The sequence below is a fragment of the Marmota flaviventris genome, chromosome 7 (assembly GCF_047511675.1).
Source record: "Marmota flaviventris isolate mMarFla1 chromosome 7, mMarFla1.hap1, whole genome shotgun sequence".
Lineage (NCBI taxonomy): Eukaryota > Metazoa > Chordata > Mammalia > Rodentia > Sciuridae > Marmota > Marmota flaviventris.
In genome coordinates, this window is record NC_092504.1 from 60,109,695 (window position 1) to 60,132,947 (window position 23,253).

Below are 23,253 nucleotides of genomic sequence, written 5' to 3' on the forward strand. Positions count from 1 at the left end.
GTCTTTCAAAGCACAACACTTACTCATAGCCAATTATGCATCTTCCAATCTTTCATTCAGCAAGTATTTACTTAACCTCTACAAAAGGCCAAGACTGAAATGTACAGGACTGTGAAATAGACAAACAGGGTTTGCAGCCTCCTAAAGACTGACATCTGCTTAGCCTGGTAAACAGAGAGCAGGCAGGTGATTTTAACATGATAAGAGAAAGGCAGAGGTAGAGGCATCCGGGAGATGCCAAAGAGGCCTTCTGAACTCAAGGATGAATAGGATTTAACTTTGTGGGTGGGAAATAGTCCAGCTGGAGGGTATAGCAGAGGTAAATCCTTAGGACATAAAGCTGTTTAATTAACCTGGGATTTAAGAGAGGTAGTGCAGCTGGGCATGGTGATGCACACTTGTAATTCCAGCTCCTTGGGAGGCCAAGGCAGGACAATCACAGGTTTAAGGTTAGCCTCTTGCAATTTACCAAGAAGCTGTCTTGAAGTTTTTAAAAAGAGGGGCTGAGTGCTTGCCTAGTATGCACCAAGTCCTGAGTTCAATTCCCAGTACCAAAAAAATAAACATAAAAATAAAAAGAGTGAGGAATGTGCTCAAAAGCCTGGGTTAATCTCCAGTACCAAGGGGAGGAAAAAAAAAAAAGAATCAGTGCAAAGACAAGGTAGATTGGAAGGGATGGAGGAAGCAGGGCAAATTTTAAGGGCTAAAAGATCTTTTTTTTTTTTTTTAAGAGAGAAAGAGAGATAATTTTTTTTAATATTTATTTATTCTTTTAAGTTTTCGGCGGACACAACTTCTTTGTATGTGGTGCTGAGGATCGAACCTGGGCCGCACACATGCCAGGCGAGCGCGCTACTGCTTGAGCCACATTCCCAGCCCCTAAAAGATCTTTATACATGATTTTTTTTTTTTCCTTACAGGGCTGGGGATTGAACCCAGCTCCTCCTGTATGTTAGGTAGATGAGCTAAGCTACATCCCCAGCCCTAAATCAAATATTTTTCATTTTATCAAGGGCAGTGGGGAACTACAGAGGGCTGTTAGCCAAGAGAGAAACCAGAAAGTTTTCTTTTTCCTCCCCTCTTTTGCTATTCATTTGACTCATAAGATGTCACTGAAGGTCATTTCATTCTCTTATGTGTTTCATTAAAAGACAGTTTCAACCTAAATATAATTCTCTTTTGTGGCAACACTTCTTGTGTATCTCAAGGCCGAGTATGGATAAGGCCCTGGGTTTGGTGCCCAGCACTAAAAAAAAAAAGAATCATTTATTAAAGATCTTTCAGTTTTCAAAATGTGCTCTGCTCCATTCCTCCCTACCCACCTGATGCCTGCATTTTCTGTACTGCCTCTTTTAAACCTCAGCTTGACCAGTTTTCAGTAACTAACAAATTTTAGATCTTAGGCAAAATTTATAATCCTATATGATTTCTATGAAGGTTATATTTTTAAAATTTGGACCTCTAGGCCTTTCCAGAGATCTAAAGTCAGTGCTGCAGAGAAGGGATAATTTCCCTAACAGAATCATTTATACATTCAACTGCCTGACTTTCACCGTTTGGAGCTTCCTCAGAGATGTAAATTGCTCACTTCAGAAAAGAGAACACCCACAAAAGCCTGGGCTGCACCTTCAGGCTGCAGGGAGGTACAGATCTACACAGAGAAACAAGGTAGCAACCTGCAGGAATTCCTGTTTTACTGTTTCAAGAAGTCAGGAATTATAGACCAGAGCAAATTAAGTCACCTTTGTACTTTCCAGGGATTGTTCTGTGTATTTTCTCCAGTCTATTTCCCATTGGTGATAAACTGTGAAGCTTAGTTTAAAAAATACAAATAAAAGGCCTATGCAGGTCAGTGCTGTCAGGTTGAGAGCCAGAGAAGAGGACACTCTGCCCAGCTATAGCTGAGAAAGCCAGGCTGGGCGGTGGGGGGTTGGGGGTTGGGGGGTTGGGGAGATAAGGAGGTAAGGAGTGTGAGGGCAGGTTGGGACTGAGTTGGGGGCAGAGGATTCCTGGGGTTAAGGAGTGGAAAGGCCTTCCAGTGGAAAGGTTCTTCCACAGCCAGAATCTCTTAAAAGAACTGGGCAGGGTCTCTAAAAAGAGGAGGTAGAGGGGAAGCAAATACTGTGAAAAAGGACTGTGAAGAAGGAAAAAGCATAAAGTCTTCTTGACATCTACAGACAAGGAGATGCCATGAAGTTTTAGTGTCCTTAAAACTCATGGAGGATGAGGGCTGGGGTTGTGGCTCAGTGGTGGAGTGGCTTGCCTAGCATGTGTGAGGCACTGAGTTCACTTCTCAGCACTGCATATAAATAAGTGAATAAAATAAGGGTTCATCTCTCTCTCTCTCTCTCTCTCTCTCTCTCTCTCTCTCTCTATATATATATATATATATATATATATATATATATATAAATTTGAAAAAACTCATGGATAAGGATGACGATGATGATGTTAATGAGGATGACAGTACTCGATTATTGAGCAGAGGAACAGGGCTTTGATAATGAACACTTGCTACATGCCAGATACTATTTCTAGTTCTTCTTACTCTTTCTCTCTCTCTCCCTCTCATTTAATCCTCATAACAATTCCATAAGGTTTGATGTATTATTTCCATCTTACAGATAAAGAAAGGCTCAAGGAAGTAAAGTAACAAGATAAAATTCACAGGTGAGTTCTTTGGCTACTCAAAGATTCAAAGATTCTACTTAGACTTGAACTTCAGATTTTTTAATAAATCTAGATATTGAGGCAATATTGTCTATTCTTTTTTTTTTTTTTTTTTTTGCAGGGAGGTACTGAGGATTGAACTCAGGGGCACTTGACCACTGAGCTACATCCCCAGCCCTATTTTGTATTTTATTTAGAGGAAGGGTCTCATTAAGTTGCTTAGTGCCTCACTTTTACTGAAGCTGGCTTTGAACCAAGGTCCTCCTGTCTCAGTCTCCCAAGCCTCTAGGAATACAGATGTGCACCACTGCATCCAGTCAATATTGTCTATTCTTATATACTATTATGATCTCTGGAGCTAGACTTTTTTCAGTCCCAAGCTCTGCCACTTGCTAGCAGTGTAACCTTAGACCAATGATCCTATAATGGGCATTACAATGTTAGGTAGGTCAGCAGCCATGAGCAGGTAGTAGGGGAAAGGACAGACAGTAAAGGGTAATAACTTACAGGGAGAAAATCAGAGAGTCCACAGGTCACAGGACTGAGGATAATAGAGAACTTCATCAAAGTAGGAAGAACAAAAAAAAAAAAAAAAAAAACCTGTTACCAGGCAGTTCTAATACCAGCCCCGAGGGATAAGGAAACTAAACCATAATTCTCTCTGCTCCAGAGATATTCAGAGTCAAATTGGTAGGAAAGTAGGTTATATTCAAAGCCAGCTTGGAGGAAAGATGAAGAAAACTTCATTGTTTAAAAAGTTCCATCTCCAAAATCTCTGAGAGAAGAGAGATTTTAGAAGGGGAAAGGGATACATTAGGATAAAATTTCACAGGTTTCAAAAGGTTTTCACTTCCAGGAGTTTCACAGATTTTCCCTTCTTTCCAGTCCCAGAGCCTCCCTGAGCCTTCCTTATCATGTCAAAGGGGAAGGAGGCTTCTGGAGTCAGCATGTGCTGCTGCTTATTTCAGAGCAGGAGGGTTTCCAAGTTCAGTCTTTAAAAACAAGGACTTTGTAAGGCCTATGTGGACCTCCCTGGGCTGACCTGTTCAGTCCTGAACATGTGTGTTCCCCATCTTTCTAATAAACTGCTACTATGTACAACTCTCTTGAAATCCTTCCTGCAGGATTGCCAGGATCAGTGGTGCAGACCCCTAGTCCCAGGCTGCTTTGGTTCCACAGGCAGGTGTCCTTCTACATCAACAATGTCTCTCTGTAGGGTGGTTACTTTTAGCTAATATTGAGCTAGAATAGAAGAAATAAATAGAAGGTAGGTAGAAAGGAAACAAAAGGAGAAGAAAAAGAAACTGTAGCTTTAAATCTAAAAGCCTCATGATCAGAGTAAAGTCACCATACATTCACTCATCTGTGAAAACTGCCTTGTTTTAGTGCGCTTACACGATGCATTTTCAGATTAGATAAAGCAAAGGGAGATGTATTTTAAGAAATATATAATATAGGCACATTCCAAACATTATCTAAATAAAAGAGACAATAGCAACCTGAAGATCCTAGAAGACCAGACCACGCTAAAAATCTTGGATCCATGACCAAAGAACTGAGTTCACCAGGCTGAGGTTGTTCCCACAGGTCTTCCCACGACCAACCAAGTTTCCTTTAAAAGAAAAGCCATTGCTGGCTGTGTAATCCCAGCAACTCAGAATGCTGAAGCAGGAGGATAAGGATCGCAAGTTCAAAGTCAGCTTCAGCAACTTAGCCAGGCCCTAGAGCAACTTAGTGAGACCCTGTCTCAAATGGGCTAGGGATGTAGCTCAGTGGTTAAGTGCCCCTGGGTTCAGTCCCTGGCACCAAAAAAAAAAAAAAAAAAAAAAAAAAGGTGTAGACCCCAGAACCACTTATCACTCACAAGATATCCCACACATTTTTTCTCTGAGAATGTGTAGCTTCGCCTTTCATTTTCATTTTTTTTTTTTTTTCAGAGTGGAAAGTAGAAGTTTATTAAAGGACAGCAGAAAAGACTTCTCCCGGAGGAAGAAGGGGACCCAAGAGGTGGAATCCCCGCCTTTCATTTTCAGATAAAGCTCTTCCTCTTTGCTAAAACCTGATACATCCTTAGATTGTATTGTTAACAACATGTCAAGCACCTGGACGGTTGGGGTAGAGGTCTCCACTGCTTCTAGAGAGACCTCCTTGAACTCCCTTATGATGACAATACCAAAAAAAAAAGTCTTTAGAATAATGTCCTGACCACAATCAACTTTGTCTACTACCAGAGATCCACCTTAGGTCACAAGGAACAAATCAGCATGAAAATGACTATCCTAATTATCAGTGTGAGCTGAAGCTAAACCTTAACAGCAAGAGGGAAATAAAAAACATACATAAATAATCAAGTCCATAAGTGTAAATATGTTTAACGAGAGAAGAATGTAATAAAAGACGGGTATATCTGAGACACATGATTCTCCTGTCCCCAGATAAAACTACACATCCACAAACAGGTTAGGGTGAAGAAACTGATGAATCAAATTGATGAATGAGGATGTTAATCACGTTTTTTTCTGTAAAGGATCATTAATGGTTAGTTCAACTATAATCCTATGGTTTAACAAACCCATTTTTTAAAATGCTGAGTAGCTCTTAGGCCTGTCAAACAAACATTTTATGAAACTAAAATGGCCTTGTGAACAGCATTTGCCTAGCATACTGGAGGCCCTGAGTTTGATCCTCAGCGCGCGCGCGCACACACACACACACACACACACACACACACACACACAAACCAAACAAACAACAAAAAAACCAAAACAAATCAAATATTTTTCAATTTTTGTGACATTTATTTTTAGTAACACTGGATTTAGGGAAAGCAGAATCAATAATTCAACTTTAAATATTAATCTTGAAATTTAAAAATGTAAATATCCTAATTTAATGAACTAGCTAATTGATTTTTGTTAACTACTGTTACTATCAGTACTGGCTGCTCTTCAGCTAATGTCTATATAAAATAAAAATTTGTTTCATAGTAAATTCAAACATACATGTAACGAGTAGGCCCTCTGTTATCAAAGGGCTTGGACTATGCTATGTGCTGAGATGACTGCCCTCTGGAGGACAGGTGTTGCCAGGGAAGCATCCTCTCATCTGTAAACCACAAAACTAGGGAAGGCTGTCAAGACTCCTCTCGTGGCCTGGTCTTGAGGAATCTAGGTGACTACCTTTCTCCCCTCTAGACTTGGCTATGAGAAGGGAATTACATGTTTTGCTTTACTCCAGCCTCCAGCATCAGGGCTGACAAAAGACTTCTGCATATTGGAAGTAAGGGACCAGTCCACATGAATAGTCCATTAGTCAAGAAGAAGGATCTCCAATGAGCCACAGCTGAGGATAAATAAACCCTTATGATCAGATTATCTAGACTGACGTCACTCTCAGCCTCTGCGCTTCCTGCCCTATGGAATATATTCCCTAGCAGCTAGAATTCAGGGCAGTTGTAGACTTGATTCAGGCCACAGCTGTACAGGGAAACAGTGCCTCCTGGAGGCCAACATGCTGGTGGTGGCTGTCATTTGTGAGACTTGAGGAAAGGGTACATACATCTTGAGGAAGAGAGGGATGATATTATGTCCACTTCATCCTCTTCACTGGGATCTTCTCTATTAAGTTTAAAGTTTGGAGCTGGGGATATAACTCAGTGACAAAGTGCTTGCATAGCATGTGCAAGGTCCTGGGTTCAAATGAAGAAAAGGAAGTCCATGTCTTTGTTTTTATTTTTAAAAGTGCAGGATTTTTCTGTTTGTTTGTTTTGTAAAGCTGGGGACTGAACCCAGGGGCGATAATAACACTGAACTACACTCCCAGCCCCCTCCCCTTTCAAAATTTTTTAAAATTTTGAGACAGGGTCTCACTAAATTGCCAAGGCTGGCTTTAATTTTGTAATCCTCCTGCTTCAACCTCCTGAGTAGCTGGAATTACAGGCATGTACCATTATGCTCAGCTAAAAAATGTAGTGTTTTATATTCTAAAGGTTACTAACCTATTATGAGTCCCTTCAACTCCTTCATTTTACCCTGAACTCTAGCTTACATAAAAACAAATCAACTCTGATGACTTTGGCTTCAATTTTATGGGAGGATATAAGCTAATATTGGCTAGTTGGGCTTAAAGGAAAAAAATAAAGAAAAGCTTATCAAACATCTAACCACGTTCCAGGCACTATGCTATTACTGAATATTAACAATACCTTATATTAATGACAAAATGTGAGGTATGTTTGGATGGTTTTTTAGGTTGGTAGGTAATTCAACATGAGAAACCAAGAGGGCAGTTTCTCCTGTCTCCATGAGTTCAGGCAAGATCACAAATGTCAAACTAAAAACAACTGGAAAATGCTGTGGCTACATGGGTCTTTGTAACCCATTGGTTAATTTTCCTACCTCACAAATCATGTACTTCCCCAAGGTGAGTCAGTTTAGCTAAGGAAGTAAGTTACTCTGACCAGATTTAAATAAGGACAGTTGTTGGAGCAGTTAAAGACGAGGGATGGAAAAGTGGAGAGGGCACAGGCTGAGCAGACAGAAAAATCTCAGGTCAAATCCTAATCATTGATTTTTGTCACCTTCAGTAGTTTCCTCCAGCAGGAAAAGGGATAAAAGAGTAGTGGAGCTAGGACAGTTAATGGAGACGACATATGTAAGGTGCTTAGTACCAGGGATCATTCATGGTAATTATTGTTAAGAAATTATACCAACAAACACTCTACTTCGGAGGTGAAACTGATCATTCCAAAGTTCTTCACAACAGATATATCAGATTTCTGTCTCTCTCCCCACTTTCACTCTGAAATCCAAGATTTAAAAACAGCACAAGTGATAATGAACCAGGATGGCCATCTGATCTAACCTGAACTCAATAAGATTCTCAAAGTTACACTGAATTAGCCACCAGAAGCTGAGCTGGGAGAGGGTGTTCAGTATGTATGGGGAGTACACAGTGGCAAGTCAAAGCAACATGCAAACTTAATGCAAATGGTAGCAGAGAAGCTCTGAGTTCGAAGAGAAAGCTAGTCTCAGGGAGTAGCAAGAGAACAGAAGAGATGCACTGAAAAAAGCATAGGCAAGAGATTATGAAGATGACAAAGAGGCACACAAATCACACACTACCTGTATGTTGATTCATCCAGGCTCTTATGAGTACTGCCATAATATTGAAGATTCCCTTGTATCATTATAGCCAACTCTTCTTTGACCTGAAAAACTTACTTTCTGTTCCTTTAAACAAGATAGGCCTGAGACACTCACAGAACTTCTCCCTTATTTCAGGTGATGCAATTTCATAATGACAGGGATAGAGGTAGGACTTCATAGAGGTGAAGGGTGAACTAGGTGTGGATGCAAGTGAAAATGACTGAACCAGGCTGGGGTTGTAGCTCAGTGGTAGAGCGCTTGCCTAGCACATGTGAGCCACTGGGTTTGATACCCAGCACCACATAAAAATAAATAAAATAAAGGTTTAAAAAAATGACAGACCGTAGTGTGAATAAGATAGGATAGTTAATGGGTCCCAATTAAAGTTTTTTTTTTTTTTTTTAATGTAAAGGTCACTCCATGAGGTTCAACTGTAGAAACATTCCAAATATTTCACCCAAACCTTTTACTACTCTACCTGAAGCAGTAGTAAAAACAGAAGGGGTGGAGGTGGGGTGGGGCCCCTAACAGATGTTACAGGAAAATTCAAACTCAAGGGTTAAAAGGACACAAACAATTAGAAGATTACGGAATTGGTACTCTTCTCATACCTGGTTAGCATAGACTTTGACCCATAGTGCTGGTGTTTTTCCAAGGTCTGATTAGCATAAACATTGTTTGATACCCCTACCCAGTAGCTATATGAGAATCTAGACTAGTACATTTAAGTACCAACCAGCTATTGGGTCCTCTCTCATCCTCCAAGAGTTCTGCCCATATATATATATTTTTTATGTGTAGATGGACACAACACAATGCCTTTATTTTTATGTGGTGCTGAGGATCAAATCGGGTCCTGCCAGCGCTAGGCAAGCGCTCTACCGCTGAGCCACAATCCTAGCCCCCCTTTTCTTCTCACTTGAATAAATCCTACTCCTTTCACCTTTGGATTCCATTACTGTCAGTAGATTTCTTTTTATTTATTTATTTGTCTGTTTGTTTATTTATTTATTTTTAAAGAGAGAGAGAGAATTTTTAATACTTTTTTTTAGTTTTCGGCGGACACAACATCCCCGTTTTTGTACGTGGTGCTGAGGATGGAACCCCGCCGGACGAACGCCGCGCCACCTCCTGAGCCACATCCCCAGTCCCACCCCCCCCACCCCCGCTTGGATTTCATTCTTTGAATTTCTGAGACAAAAACCCAGAAAGAGATTGGTGGTGAGCTGCTGGGGTCTGCTGTGACACAGGAGAGCATAACCCTTCATTAAGAGCTGCAACATACCACTCAACAGTAGTAGAGAAGAATCTGGCTTTGCCAGCTGCAACCCTCAGAGTTGATACCAGCAGGCATCCCCTGCTGTGATCAGCTGCTGACACTAAAATGGTTTTTCTCAGCTACTGAGGCCTTAGGAATTTCCTCTCCAACTCAGGTTTCATCAACATCTACATATTCAAAACCTTCTTTTTAGTTGTAGTTGGACACAATACCTTTGTTTTATTTATTTATTTTTATGTGGTGCTGAGGATCGAACCCAGCTTACTAGGCAAGCACTCTACTGCTGAGCCACAACCCCAGCCCCCACTTAGATCTTTTTTGAAAGTGCGAATATTAGTGGAAATATATCATCACTAGCTTAACAATCCTTTATATATTTGTATGAATTCTGTCAAACTGCTATTTTAAAAATGTGAATGAAAGCCAGGTGCAATGATGCATATCTGTAGTGCCAACTACTCCAGAAACCGAGATGGAAGTATTACAAACTCAGGGTCTGGGTTGTGGCTCAATGGTAGAGCACTTGTCTAACATGTGTGATGCACTGGGTTTGATTCTCAGCACCACATAAAAGTAAATAAAGGGCCACCAACAACTAATAAAATATCTTTAAAAAAAAAAAAAGAAATATTACAAACTCAAAGCAAACCTTAGCAACTTAATGAGAACCCATCCCCAAGTAAAAAGTATAAATAGGACTGGGGATGCAGATCAGTGGTCAAGCATAGGCTCTGGGTTCAATCCCTAATATGGGGGAGGTGGGGAATGTGAACAAGAGGCCCTATACTAAAAGAGGCAAGGCCTGGGGTTGTGGCTCAGTGGTGGAGCGCTTGCCTGGCATGTGTGAGGCAGTGGGTTTGATTCTTGGCACCACATACAAATAAATAAAAATAAAGGTCCATCAACAATTTAAAAAATATTAAAAAAAAAAAGAGGCAAGAACCTGCAACTTACAATTTAGTGAGGCTCTGTTATTGATTCTTACTCATTTTTTTTTTAAATTTTGTAAAGGAGATGATACATTTTAGCAGCATATGCCAACATGAGGGGTTTGGAAGGCCACAGAAACATCCCTGAATAAAGTTATAAGGCACCCTTTCAGAAAACAAACTCCAGAAAGAGAAAGTCTGGGAAGGCTTCTGGGTTTTCCCCCAGGGCAAACTCATAAGTGAAATTTATTCTCTGAATCTTACCATTTTTCTTTTTTATATACTTCTTGCCTTTCCTAAGTCACCTCTTTCCACAGGAATGTCATACTGCCTACTCTGAAATTCTCAAGTCTATACTTTCTGGATAGCCCTTAGTGGTCCTCTCTTCAATTAAAATGTTTACTCTTGCAAAGAATGGCTCTCAGATAGCTCTCAAGATATATGACAGAAATAATTCATACAAATATATAAAGGACTGTTCTAGTGATGATATACTCTTTCCACTAATATTTGCATTTTCAAAAAAGATTTAAGTGAGGCTCAGCAGTGGAGTGCTCACCTAGCACGTGCAAGACACTGAGTTAGATCCTCAGCACCACACAAAAATAAATAAATAAAACAAAGATATTGTGTCCAACTACAACTAAAAACAAAGATGTAAGTGGACCCAAAAGACTAAGGTCTAAATGGTTTAATTTGGTACATTTAATCATCTGGTTGATTAGACAGATTTTTTTTTTTTATCCAGGGGATTTACCAGGACATCCAAAATCATTGTTTTCTCCCACTAGAATATAACTTCCATAAAAGCACTTTTGTCTGTTTTAATCATCACTAAATCCCCAGCGGCATGGTAGCTGCTCAATTGAATGATTCATCAATGAAGCAAGAGTCCAAGTCTGTCTAGCCTCAAAAAATAATGTTGTGCTAGGGATGTGGCTCAAGCGGTAGCGCACTTACCTGGCATGCGCAAGGTGCTGGGTTTGATCCTCAGCACCACATAAAAATAAAATAAAGATATTGTGTCCACCTAAAGCTAAAAATTAAATATTAAAAAAGTTGTTCCTACCATATCAAATTGTCTCTCTCATAATTAATTTCCTTACCTATCTTTATATTAGGAGGAATACAACAAAAGATAACAAAGAAAGGGAAGAAAAGTAAGAAGGAATAAAGAGATGGTACCAAAGTGGATAGGATGAAATTTGGGCTCAGGAATCAGCTGCAATATGGGGCTTCTTGGGACTCTCCATCTAAGCAAACTAATAGTTTAGTTAGAGCTCCAGATGGTGTTCTCTTCCACAAGTGTTTCTATTTAATATGTCTTATAAGTATGTCGTTGTTTGTGATTTTGAAGAAAAAAAAGGTGGAAATTATGGGACAGAAAGAAAAAAACATCACCCTTCCATCAGAATAAACATACTCTTGTACCTATTCTAAATTCACATCTTACTACATTTCCTTTTAAGCTTTTTCCTGTGTATATATTTTAAACTTAGCTGTGATCATTCAGTATATACAGTTCTGTATCCTGATTTATTTATTTTCTGGTGTCATTTTTTATTTCTGTCATGTACTGATACTATTTCATGAAGTTAAGTATAAAATTCTCAGTTAAATGAAGTGAGATTTTGTTGCCAATTTGTGTTAAATTTTCATGTTATTTAATACTGACTCTGTGATAAGGAAATTTTAAAATTCCAATTCTTTTAGCTGGCAGAAGAGGAAAGATTTTTATAGTTCCTTCTCGCTGTTAAATATTTTAAAAACTGCAAAGAATCAATAAACACATGATTGTGTTTATTTATAAAGCTGAACAAATGCCATTATTCTCTATTTTCCTCTCCCAGGTCTCTGCCGATTATGATCACTGGGGGAATAAATGAATAACCATTGCCCAAAAAGAGAACAATTGTCTTGGACTATAAGGGAGGTGGAAATTTTCCAAATACAAAGATATTTGAATCAAAGATGTTTTTATGCAACATACACATAATGCTGTCTTCTTTTAGTAAACAGCAACATCCCACAAACAGTTCTGTAGACTAATATTGAGGTAGTTTTAGTTGTATAGCTGGAGGGGTGCCAAAAGAATTGGGAGAATATGGAATTTCTAAAATCAACAAAGAGGAACTATGAGAACTGGTGGGTGAAAATTTAATGAGAAGTAGGATTTTGTTTTTGTTTTTGCCATGCTGTGGATCAAACCCAGGGCCCTGTGCATGTTAGGCAAGCACTGCTATCACTATCCCCGGCCCCAAACAGGGTCTTTATATAGTATTAAAGCATGTCTCGGGCTGGGGATATGGCTCAAGTGGTAGTGCACTTGCCTGGCATGCGTGCGGCCCGGGTTCGATCCTCAGCACCACATACAAACATGTATGTGTGCGCCGAAAACTAAAAAATAAATAAATATTAAAAAAAAAAGCATGTCTCCCCAAATGACACTCATCAATTACAAAGGGGGAAAAACAGTATCTATGCAATGGAGAAGACTGACAGACAAAACTTTAAAAAAACAAGTAATATCACTAGTAATCGGACAAATAAATCTCATGTACCTTTTGAAAGGATGTTCTGTGAGGACAGCAATTTTACAATATTCCTGCCAAAGATGAAGAACCTGAACAGAACTACAGAGCAGGATCAAACAAAACCAAATCAAGGGGCATTCTACACAGAATAAACTGACCTGCTATGTTCAAGATAATGAAAGAGAAAGATAGGGAAATTATCTTTCAACCAAAGAGATGTGACACTAAAGGCAAATGTAATCCAGATCAGATCCTGCACTAGGGAAAGAAAAAAAAAATCCTCCCAAAAAGGTAATTAGTGAGACCACTGGCAAGAATTTTTAAAGGTCTGTAGATTAGATAATAACAATAAATCAGTGTTAATTTCCTGGTACTACATGTTATTTCAGAAAATGCTTTTGTTTTTAGGAGTTATACACTGAAGTGTTTGGCCCTATAAATTCCTCTGAGATGGTTTAGTGGAATGTGTATATTTGAAGAGAGATAAATGATAAAGCAATCTGAATAAAAACATTAACATTTAAAGGATCTGGTTGAAGGGCATATGGGAATTCTTTATACAATTTTTGCAATCTGTTAATTTGTTCAAAACAAAGAGTTAAAAGGGTGAAAGAATAGGGAGAGTACCCTCGGTGGCAGATAATTTTTGTCTTTCATCTTTATCCTTTTTCCTGCCCAAAACAGGTATGCACTGCTAAGTGGAGATGAAACAGCTTATAACCCAGAGAAGAACTAATATCAAAGCTAGCTGTGCAGAAAGACTGGAATCAACTTAGATCCCAGATGGTAACCTAGAGCCTCTATATTAGTCCTGCACTGCTTACCTCCTAATTTATTTAAGAAATTCTTTAGTTTGGTTTTCTGTTGCAGTACATGGTAATCACAACTGAGACAGTAATCTGCCCAAGGCCAGTCTAAAAGTGACAGGACTAGAATGAAAACATAGGTCTGTCTAGGTTTTAGAAACAAACTGCCTTTCTGGTCCATATCATGCTGAGGCCCAAGCTTCTCTCTATGTGAAAATAGGAGTAAGAATTTCTAGTGGTCCAAAATGACATATGTAAGGGCCTGGCACAGAGGACGAGAGACTCAAATGTTTGCTGAATCAATAATTCAAGAAACCAAGCACATCTGTTTTCAGTATTCTGGTACACTGAGCTATTTTAAGTACTGAAGAAGAAAAAAAAAAAAAAAACAAAACTATTTACGTGGGTGTAATACTCTAGCTGCAGTTATTAGTCAGCAATTTCATTCAATTTCTTGGTTCTCTCTTACCACTTTATCCCCTTCCTCCTTTCCTTCCTCTCTCCTGAAAGTCCTTCTACCCTCTCTTTATCATTCAGCTCCCTACAAATCTATCTCCAGCCACCACTGCCAAAAATTAATAAATAAAAGAGGGAGGGGCTGTAAAAGGATCCCTGAGTAAAGATTTCTGAACAAAGCAGCTCATCAGGCTGGGGAGGACAAGAGTTAGACCATAAGAAGGACCATCCTCCCCAAGTTGGCAGAAAAAAACAAAAACAACAACAACAAAAAACACTGCAGTAGGGAGTTCTGGCCAGAGATGAGCAGCTACCCAGAAGCCGCAGCTCTAAAAACCCCAGGAGGAAAAGCTAAAGCAGCTGCAATACACTTAATTCCAGCCAGATCGACCTGTCAAACACGCCCAGTCTCTTCTGAAGTTGACAGGAAGCACTAATATGTGCTCAAACAAAATGTGGTAAATATGTTACTGTACAGATTGAAATGATATGAATTCTGAACAAAAACAAAGATCTGATATTTATTCTACCATAAAAATATCAATATAGTCATTTTGCTCTGACCCAGATTCTAGAACCAGATCTAGATAGTAGCACCCTCACAGGGGGACTGGCTGCTGCAATGACCGTGGATTCCATGCTATTTAGGAATCACAATCACATACTTTGGAGAAGGAGTACTTTCAGGACTTGGGTATGGGTCACTTTGGGTCTCTCACAGACTTTGTGGCCCTACCCTGGGCCTTGTGTGTGTGTACTGTTGGTGGAAATGAGTAATGGGGAGAGCAAGTCAAAGCTCTTCAAACTACCCACAACTAGTATGGTACTTAGGAGAACCTGGGAAAGGCAGCTTCAGGAGACAAATTCTGGCCAAGGGGAAGACATCTCTCCTTTGCCTCTCTGTGCTTATGAACCTCTTGTCTTCTCATCTTCTGAGTTGCTGGTGGACAAGGATGTCCATGCACAACTCCGTCTTCTTTCTTCAAACCACATGCCTACGCCAGTTCTGGATAGTCCACTTAACATCTGCAAGTTAATGAGCAGAGTCCACCTTGATTATCTGCATGGTGTATTCACTAATCACAGGGCACTAGCACCTTGTAATCATCTTCATTAAAGAACTGGAATTGGGAGCTAGGGATGTAGTTCAATTTGGTGACAGTGCTTGTTTTGCATACTTGAGGCCCTGGATTTGATTCCCAGATCCACCAAAAAAAAAAAAAAAAAAAAGTGAAACTGGGGAGAATGAGAGGACCTTGAAGATGTGAGCCGGCTTTGAAAATTTCCGGTCCAGGTCAGCTACCATCTGCTGGCCCTGGAGGTCCACTCTATCTTGAAAGACTTCATTCTGATCTTAAGAGATGGACAACCTTGCTAACCTCTCCTCCTACCCAACCCCACTTGGGCCATTGACTCAGGGCAATGAGACAGATCAGCTGCAACTTGTTCTGACTTGCTGGTACAGATGGCAGTGATTCCATAATAAGTCATCTTAAGATTCCATGGAATCTTGGCTTTGTCAATAATGTGAACTTCAAAGGCTTTGCTCAAGCTATGGAATGGGAGAGTAAAAACTCCAATCCCATCTGGACTATTCAGGATCTGCCTGTTCAGCCAGCTGCATAGGAGGGGAGAAGACATGGGTGTGGAGAAGTGACAAGTTCTACACAGGAAGCAAGAGTGCCAGGGCCTGGATCAACTCATCCCTTGATGGCTTTATATAAAGTCTTTTGGAACTGAAAAATGTGATTTCCTAATTTAGATGTTTCATAAGTAAGCAATTCTGTATATTATATTTTCTTAAAAATGGAAATATACCTTCATCACACTTTAAAAGAAAGTGTGGCCAAGCCCGGTGGTGCACACCTGTAATCCCAGCAGTTTGGGAGGCTGAGGCAGGAGGATCTTGAGTTCAAAGCCAGCCTCAGCGAAAGCAAGGAGCTAAACAACTCAGTGAAACCCTGTATCTAAATAAAATATAAAATAGGGCTGGGGATGTGACTCTGTGGTCAACTGCCCCTGAGTTTACTCCCTGGCACCGCTCCCCCCCACCAAAAAAAAAGTGTGTGCTTGCTTGTAGATATAAATACAATGTAACCTAAAAATTACTTTTATTAAATAACAACATGAATTTCTGAACCTTTTGCAGAGCAACAGAACTGACACTACCAATGTGCCTAAACCAAAAGCAAAACCAACACCAAAACAAAACAAAAAAGCTACTATTAGAAAAAAAAATATCTTTTTTTAATTGGCAAAGCAGTTAAGTCCCTTAGGGGATGGAGTAAGCATCCACTGTTTTTCCTATCCTGATAAAACTTTCTCCTGACATGGTTTAATTCCAGCTTTCCTCTGAGGAATCGCCCTGTTCCCCAGTTTTTATGCCATATGCTGAAGACTCCCACTCCTTTATTAGAGAGCATATGACTCATTGCGAATCAGAACATCTCAAACCCTGGACTAAAGAAATTGGTTCAACACATGGACACATGACCCAATCAGATTCAATGAGATCCATAGGGACTTTGATTGAGACTATTAGGAAAGAAGTTTGGTATCTTCCTTGATGAACTTGGACCCTGGAGATAGGATTTGTGGGTCATGGCAACTACCTTAACCCCCTTTGGAGCAAAGTCTATAAATAGTGAAAGTCCTGATCTTGGACAAAATGTCTCCATGACTCAGATTAAACCATGTTTGAAGTAACAGACTTTTCAGAAATAGGAGCCAATAATGTTGAGTTGGATATTATTAAAGTAATATCATTAAATGTTCAGTTGTTACAAAATTGATTATATACATGAAAGATGATTTATATTCATTCTAACCTTTATTGAGTAGTTATACTATGTTTCAAGTGCTAATATTTATCTAATAATATCCTAAAAACAAACACATGAGGTAGGTAACAATTATGGTTGTTTTGAAAAAAATTGCAGCTGGGTTGTAATCCCAACATTCCAAAAGGCTAAAATAGGAGGATAACAAGTTCAAGGCCAGCCTCAGTAACTAGTGAGGCCCTAAGCAACTCTGGGAGACACTGTCTCAAAATAAAAAACAAAAAGGCTGGGAATATAGCTCAATGGTAAAGTACCCTGGGTTAAATCCCTGGTACCAAAATAACAACAAAAACAAACAACAAAAAAGGTTGGAGAAGGAAGTGTGGACTCTGGAGTATATGCCACACCTCGACTATTCCCAGTCCTTGCCTTGGTGGTGTTCCAGGGTGCCTGAATGTTTTTAGTCAAATGAAACAGGTAGTATAAACAAATGAAATCGATTGAGTGGAGCAGGATAGGGGCCTAAAACCCTCTTTATTGTACCTTCCTCAACTAAGGAATTCCTGGGGCTTTAAAAAATACTTTGCAAAGTGCTGCATAGAACACATTAAGAAAGGATGATGAAGCCTCATTTTTACTGATATGAAACAATCTCCAGATATATTAAACAGGAAAAATGGGTATGAGGCATAGCTCAGTGACAGAATGCTTGCCTAGAATAGGCAAAGCCCTGGGTTTGATTTGCCAGCACCACAAAAGAACTGTATGTACAATGTGCTACATCTACTTGTGTTATAAAAAGAGAGAGAGAGAGAGAGAGAGAGAGAGAGAGAGGGAGAGAGGGATTATATACATATATTTTATATCTGGAAGGCTATACAGAATTATTTACATTAATTGCCTAGGCGGGTAAGGACCTGTCTTAAAAATAAAAAAAAGAAGAAGAGGAAGAAGAAAACCATTGCATTAATATAGTATATCTTAAAGCAAAGTGTATTACCTGCAGGGACTGACATCTGATCTAAAAATGCAAGTCCTTTTCTCCACAAATGTTTATCTTTATGTATAATGAAAGTTAATTGTCAAGTTAGTCATTAAAGACCACCAAAATAGTCATAAACTAAAACTGGCATGTCAATAACACTTTCTGAGGACCCTGATTTGGACTCTGCAGAGGAAGTCTGGTTGCCACTCTGTGCTTACCAACAGTAGAATTTCTCCTCCTATATACACAAATCCCTAGTGGGAATTTCCTCATTTGGGGAATTCATTCAACCACTAGAGCTACCAATTGCTTATCATATGTCAGATACTGTGCAAAGCACTAGAGACAAAGTAATTTACAAAAGGACTAAAGTTATCCTCTGGTGGGTTTAGAATTCTGGTGGGGGAGGAATATAAACAATATATAAAATCATATGCACTACATTTCATTAATCCTACAACTCACATTTTGCTACCATTTTATAAAACCTAAAATTGGAATGTATCTTTTGGTAGAACACACCTTACAACTGGCAGGGTTTGTTTGTTTTTGTTTCTTTCTCTGAAGTATACTTGACAGTGTAGCAGATCCAATGAAATATGGGAATTTTTTTTTTTGGTACCAGGGATTGAACTCAGGGGCACCAAACTCCTGAGCCACACCCCAGCCCTATTTTGTATTTTATTTAGAAACAAGTTCTCACTGAGTTGCTTAGCACCTCGCTTTTGCTGAGGCTGGTTTTGAACTCATGATCCTCTTGGAGCTTCAGCCTCCCCAGCCACTGAAATTGCAGGCATGTGCCACCGCGCCTGGCTTGGAAAATATTGTATAGAGAAAATGTATCAGACAATAAGTATTACAGAGAAAAAATTAAGTGGAAGAGAGGGAGACAGTATGAGAAGGCTGCAAGTTAGAACATTCAGGAAAGACCTATGTAACATTTGAGCAGCCCCTAGGGTGAAAGAGTCATACCTCCGTGTGGATAGAGTAGTAAGCATCACAAACACAGGAAGAACAGTGTAAGGGCCAAAAGGGCAGAGAGGCCAGAATATGTAGGGTCTTGTAGGCTACCTTCTACTTAGCGTATGATCACTGTCTCAAATATAGAGAGGTAGGATAATGTAATACGCAGGAATACAGGCTTTGGAGCCAGACTGCCAATTTATGTCCAGCTCTGCCACTTTCTAGTGGTACAACATTGGTCAAGTCACTCTCTTGACCTGTTTCTCCACCTATAAAACAGGACTAACGACTCTATCCATCTCATAGGCTTGTTGTAAAGATTAAGTAAATTATTTTATGTAAAGTACTTTGAACAGAACCTATCACATGAAAAGTACTACATTTTTGACATTGTGATTTTTTGATTAGTCATGAATTTTGACAGCTGCTTCATCATTATCTGTTTATTTTGTTGTATGCTGTTTCGTTAGCTGACAGTAATGCATAATTGTATCAACAATGTTTTTGGACACCAATTTTCTAGTAACTAGTCTTTTAAAACCTGTATATGATGTATTTCAAACACCAATTATCATTTCTACTCATTTTCCTAAGTAAATATAGACAGCATTCCACCCCACTGCCTCCTCCCAACTAAAAATCTTACACAATAATATTTCATTGTTTTTGCTGAGTTTTCCACTGGAGGTTATGAAAGGATGGGGAAAGTAGACCACTGAAAGAAGCAATTTTTAAAAATGGATTATCAATCCAATGGATTCTGTTAAATGATCTGTCGGTTTTGGTTTGGGAAAAGGAAAATCATTATTTTCTCAAAATTTTGGATTATGTATATTGTAATGATTCATGGCAATATATCTTGAATGCTTAGATTTATGAAAGTCAGAAGTATAATAGTGTATGTCAGACAGTCACAACTTTTTCATATCGTCCTTTATTTAACAAATGGTTCTTGAGCAATTACCATGTTAAGAATTATGTCAGATAATGAAAGAAAACAAACAAAATAAGATGTGGTTTCCACTATAAAACCAGTGCAAGTGGATTAATATGTAACATTCTTCCTGTTAAGTAAGGAGTCCATTTCATGCTTGTCCATTAGTAGTGATGCTTCATTTCCCTTTCAGACCTTAATTGGGGGACAAATTAGACATTGTACCCTCTCTGCCTCTTCTTGAGGCCAGTAGAGAGCAGATCCACCAGTTCTTAAAACGCAGACTGAGTGCTGCCAGGGGATTTGGGTGGCTCCAATTTCATCACCTCTGTACCTAATTGTTCGTTACTTCTGCCCGTAGTCCCTCCTGCTCAGGGGATGCTGTTACGTTAGGGTAAAAAAATGGGTCAAATGAAGAAAAAGTCATAATAAGCTGTTACTACTATACTCACCAAAGTTTAAAACAAAATAGGATATTTTGACAAGGCTGGTACCTTAAAACAACTCTGCTAAATTGTCTAGGTACTGTGTTTTATTACCAAATAATAGGAGGAATAGATACTTCTGAGTGTCCCTCCATCTAAAGAGTTCATCCCTGATGATGGGGTGCAGTCAGGCTCAGGGATGGGTAAGGCTTAGAAACTGGGTGAGGTTCTTTGTACATACTACTTGATATTAAAAATGCTGAGCATTTATTGGTTACTCTTTTTAGGGTGCAATAAAATACCCCATGGAAAATGTCTGAAGCGAAATGTCAGATTCTAGTTTTAAACTGCAGGATAGCATACAGTATCTTGGGCAGTCTTTCTTTTTCTAATTTTTTAAGGCATTTAATCTTTATTTTATTTATTTGTTTTTATGTGGTGCTGAGGATTAGAACCCAGTGCCTCACACATGCTAGGCAAGCACTCTACCACTGAGCTACAACCCTAGCCCATCTTGGGCAGTCTTCCCCTACCATTTTTCAAAGTCTCCCAGGTGAAAAACCTTAGCACTAAAAAATTAAACGTTCACCATAACCTTCATGGTGTGTATTCTCTACAATTCCACTTCACAGATTACGAACAAACAAAAAAAAGACCCTCTTTCTCAGCATAATATTCATATACTCTTTTGATGATTTATTCATTTATCCATTAATGCCACCTTTTATAAGACAGTGTTAAGCAACAGAGATATAAAAATGGATAACATGGTCTGGCCATTAACAGTTTGATTTAACAATTTTTTTATTGAGTACCCACCATGTATTAAGATGTGAGCATGTACATATGCATCCAGGTTTCAAGGAAGCTTTCAGGAGATGATGCTAGAGTTGAGGCTTAAAGAATTAACAGGCATTTGCCTAATTAAGAGGACAAAGGGGAAGGGCATACTGAGACAAGAGAAAAAAAGCCTAGGATACATGGGGGAGGCAGGAGATGGAAAAGTAGGCAGGAGTCAGATCCTAACAGGCCTGTTAGGAGTTTGGATTTTATTACAGAAAATGAGAAACCACTGGAGGATTTTAGGAAGAATTTTAAGAAGAATCCAACTAAGGAGTTTGGATTTTATTACAGAAAATGAGAAACCACTGGAGGATTTTAAGAAGAGGACTGACACGGACAGATGTTTGGTAGACTGGAGAATGCACTGGAGGAAAGCCAGGGCTGAATGCAGACAAACTAGTTAGGAGGCTATTGCTGTAATCTCAGCGAGAAATGACGAGAAGAATATAAACAGTCAGAGGCAGAGCGGACCAAGAGCAGAGGACCTATTTGAGAAATATTTTATAAATAGAAATCTTACACCTGACTAACTGATTGGACATGTGGGGGTGGAAAGCCAAAGTCTTTTCTCCCGGTTTCTTTCTTCTGGCTTAGGCAATTATTTAGACAGTAGTACTACTGAATATGGCAGGGCAACGCAGTAGAAGCGAATTGGTTTTTGGTTTTTTTCTTTAAGGGAGGCTGGGGAAAATGACGAGTTCAATATTAAATGTTGCATCTGAGACCTGTAGGGAATCCAAGTGAAGAAGTGCATGAGTCAATTAGTTGACTGAGCTTTCTCGTCTCAAGAAATTTACAAGATCATTCCAGAAACGTGTACCTGGAAACCTCACAGAATAGGCATTTTTCTGATTTGGAAAGATGACATTTTTGCATGTTTAAAAAACACTGAAAAGATTGCGCTAATAAAACATGGTTCCTCGCTGCCAAACTGACACTAAACAAAAAAATTATTTCTAATTTCTGATTTCTTTAAGCTAAATGCAGGTTGCGATGGGTTGCTTCCTTACAACACTTGAAAATTAGCGGTGTGCGGGGTGCTTCGATCTAGGAATTCCTTTTAGCAGGTTTGAATAGCAAGAGCTGAGAAACGCGCCCTCCAGTGGCAGTGGAATGAGGGGTCTCTAGCACCCTTTTTACCACCAAACAAAGCCCTGTAAAGAAATGCAATTTATGGGACCTCACAAGGCCAAAAAGCTCGTGCTTCTAAACCGAAAAACCAAACGAATCCTCCCAGGGTGGGGACTCCCTTACCTGTCACGTTGGCCGAAGGAAAATTTCACTTTCGACTCAACAAAATAAGACCCAGATTTGATAGCTTGCAGTAAGTCCCGTTCGGCGACAACTGAACACACTGCGAGCCAAAACGCGTAGTCTAATCACATTCTCTCCAGCCGGCAGGGCTGGATTTCGACCACGTGGGTGGCTGTGGCCAGCTAGAACGATCCGCGAAGGGAGGGAGAGGAGGAGTGTCCCTGCAGCGGGAGGCGGGGCCTGACCAGTGGGCGGGGCTTGCCGGGCCGCTGCTACTGGGCTTCTTTCACCTCCTCTCCCCTTTTGCCTTCGCCCTTCGAGCCGCCACGTAACGCCACGTCCCCGCGCCTGCGCATCTCGGCCGGCGGCGGCGGCTGTTTCCGGGCTTAGGCAGCAGGAGCGGCCGCCGAGTGGGAGGTGGTGGTGTCCCCGGCCGAGAAGTGCAGAGTGTGGGCTAGGGGTACAGGCCCTGCAGAAGGCAGGGGAAGTTGCCCTATTTTCTTTACCCAAGGGGCTGGTAAAGCCGGTGGCCGAGCGACAAGATGAATTTCCTCCGCGGGGTAATGGGGGGTCAGAGTGCCGGACCCCAACATACCGAAGCCGAGACGGTGAGAGGAGCCGCGGGTCCGGGACTTGGGAAGGGTCAGAGCCACGAGGGGACGAAGCACTCAGGGGCTTGGAGGTGACCTGCCGCTCCCCACTGCGGGCCGGCGATCCACATACCACCTCCCCTTTGCCTTCCTTCCCCTCCCGAAATTCCGGAGTTAGTCTCACGCCCACGGCGCAGTCCCACCGCGACGGCTCTGCTGGATTGACAGCAGCCGAGTTCCTAGTCTAGCAGGCCTAGCAGCTCTGGCGTGGGGAGTGGTCTGCGGTGGGAGAGATCCCCGGCTGAGATGGCACGACCTGTCCCCCACGCCCCTAGGGGCCGTGGGCTCCTCCCCATTTCCCTTTAGCCTTGTATCTCCACTGGCCATAGGAGCCTAAAGTCCTGTTGCCTCACTCGCAGTCTGAAATCTGGGCGTTGGAGAAGACTGGAAAGAGATTTTAAACCCAGCTGTTGGCAAGAGCTTGTGGCTAAGAATAAAATGATATTCATTGGGGCACAAAGCCACCTGCTCCTGTCCCATCAACTGGAAGGACGGTTGTTCATCCCGGTGCTATCTGTTCAGACCCCGCTTTTCAGGCTGACCCAAAAATGTCATTTGACAAATACTTGTTTTAATGTTTATAGAGATCTTTCCCTCC

The 23,253-nt window shown here is 40.4% G+C and overlaps 2 protein-coding genes across 3 annotated transcripts in view; one reads left to right on the forward strand and one right to left on the reverse strand.

Moving 5' to 3' along the window:
- Window positions 1-22,129, reverse strand: part of G3bp2 (G3BP stress granule assembly factor 2) — an 88,894-nt gene extending 66,765 nt beyond the window's left edge. Inside the window, exon 1 of the mRNA XM_071614346.1 lies at window positions 22,006-22,129. The gene's annotated coding sequence lies outside the window, so the exon portion shown is untranslated. The remainder of the gene's footprint in view (window positions 1-22,005) is intronic.
- A 211-nt stretch (window positions 22,130-22,340) lies between these two features.
- Window positions 22,341-23,253, forward strand: part of Uso1 (USO1 vesicle transport factor) — a 75,013-nt gene continuing 74,100 nt past the window's right edge. The window contains exon 1 of one of the 2 annotated variants that reach the window (XM_027939840.3): window positions 22,341-22,613. In XM_027939840.3, coding sequence (XP_027795641.1) covers window positions 22,548-22,613 — 66 coding nt within the window. In that variant the 5' untranslated portion in view covers window positions 22,341-22,547. The remainder of the gene's footprint in view (window positions 22,614-23,253) is intronic. The other variant, XM_027939841.3, reaches the window with a different exon arrangement.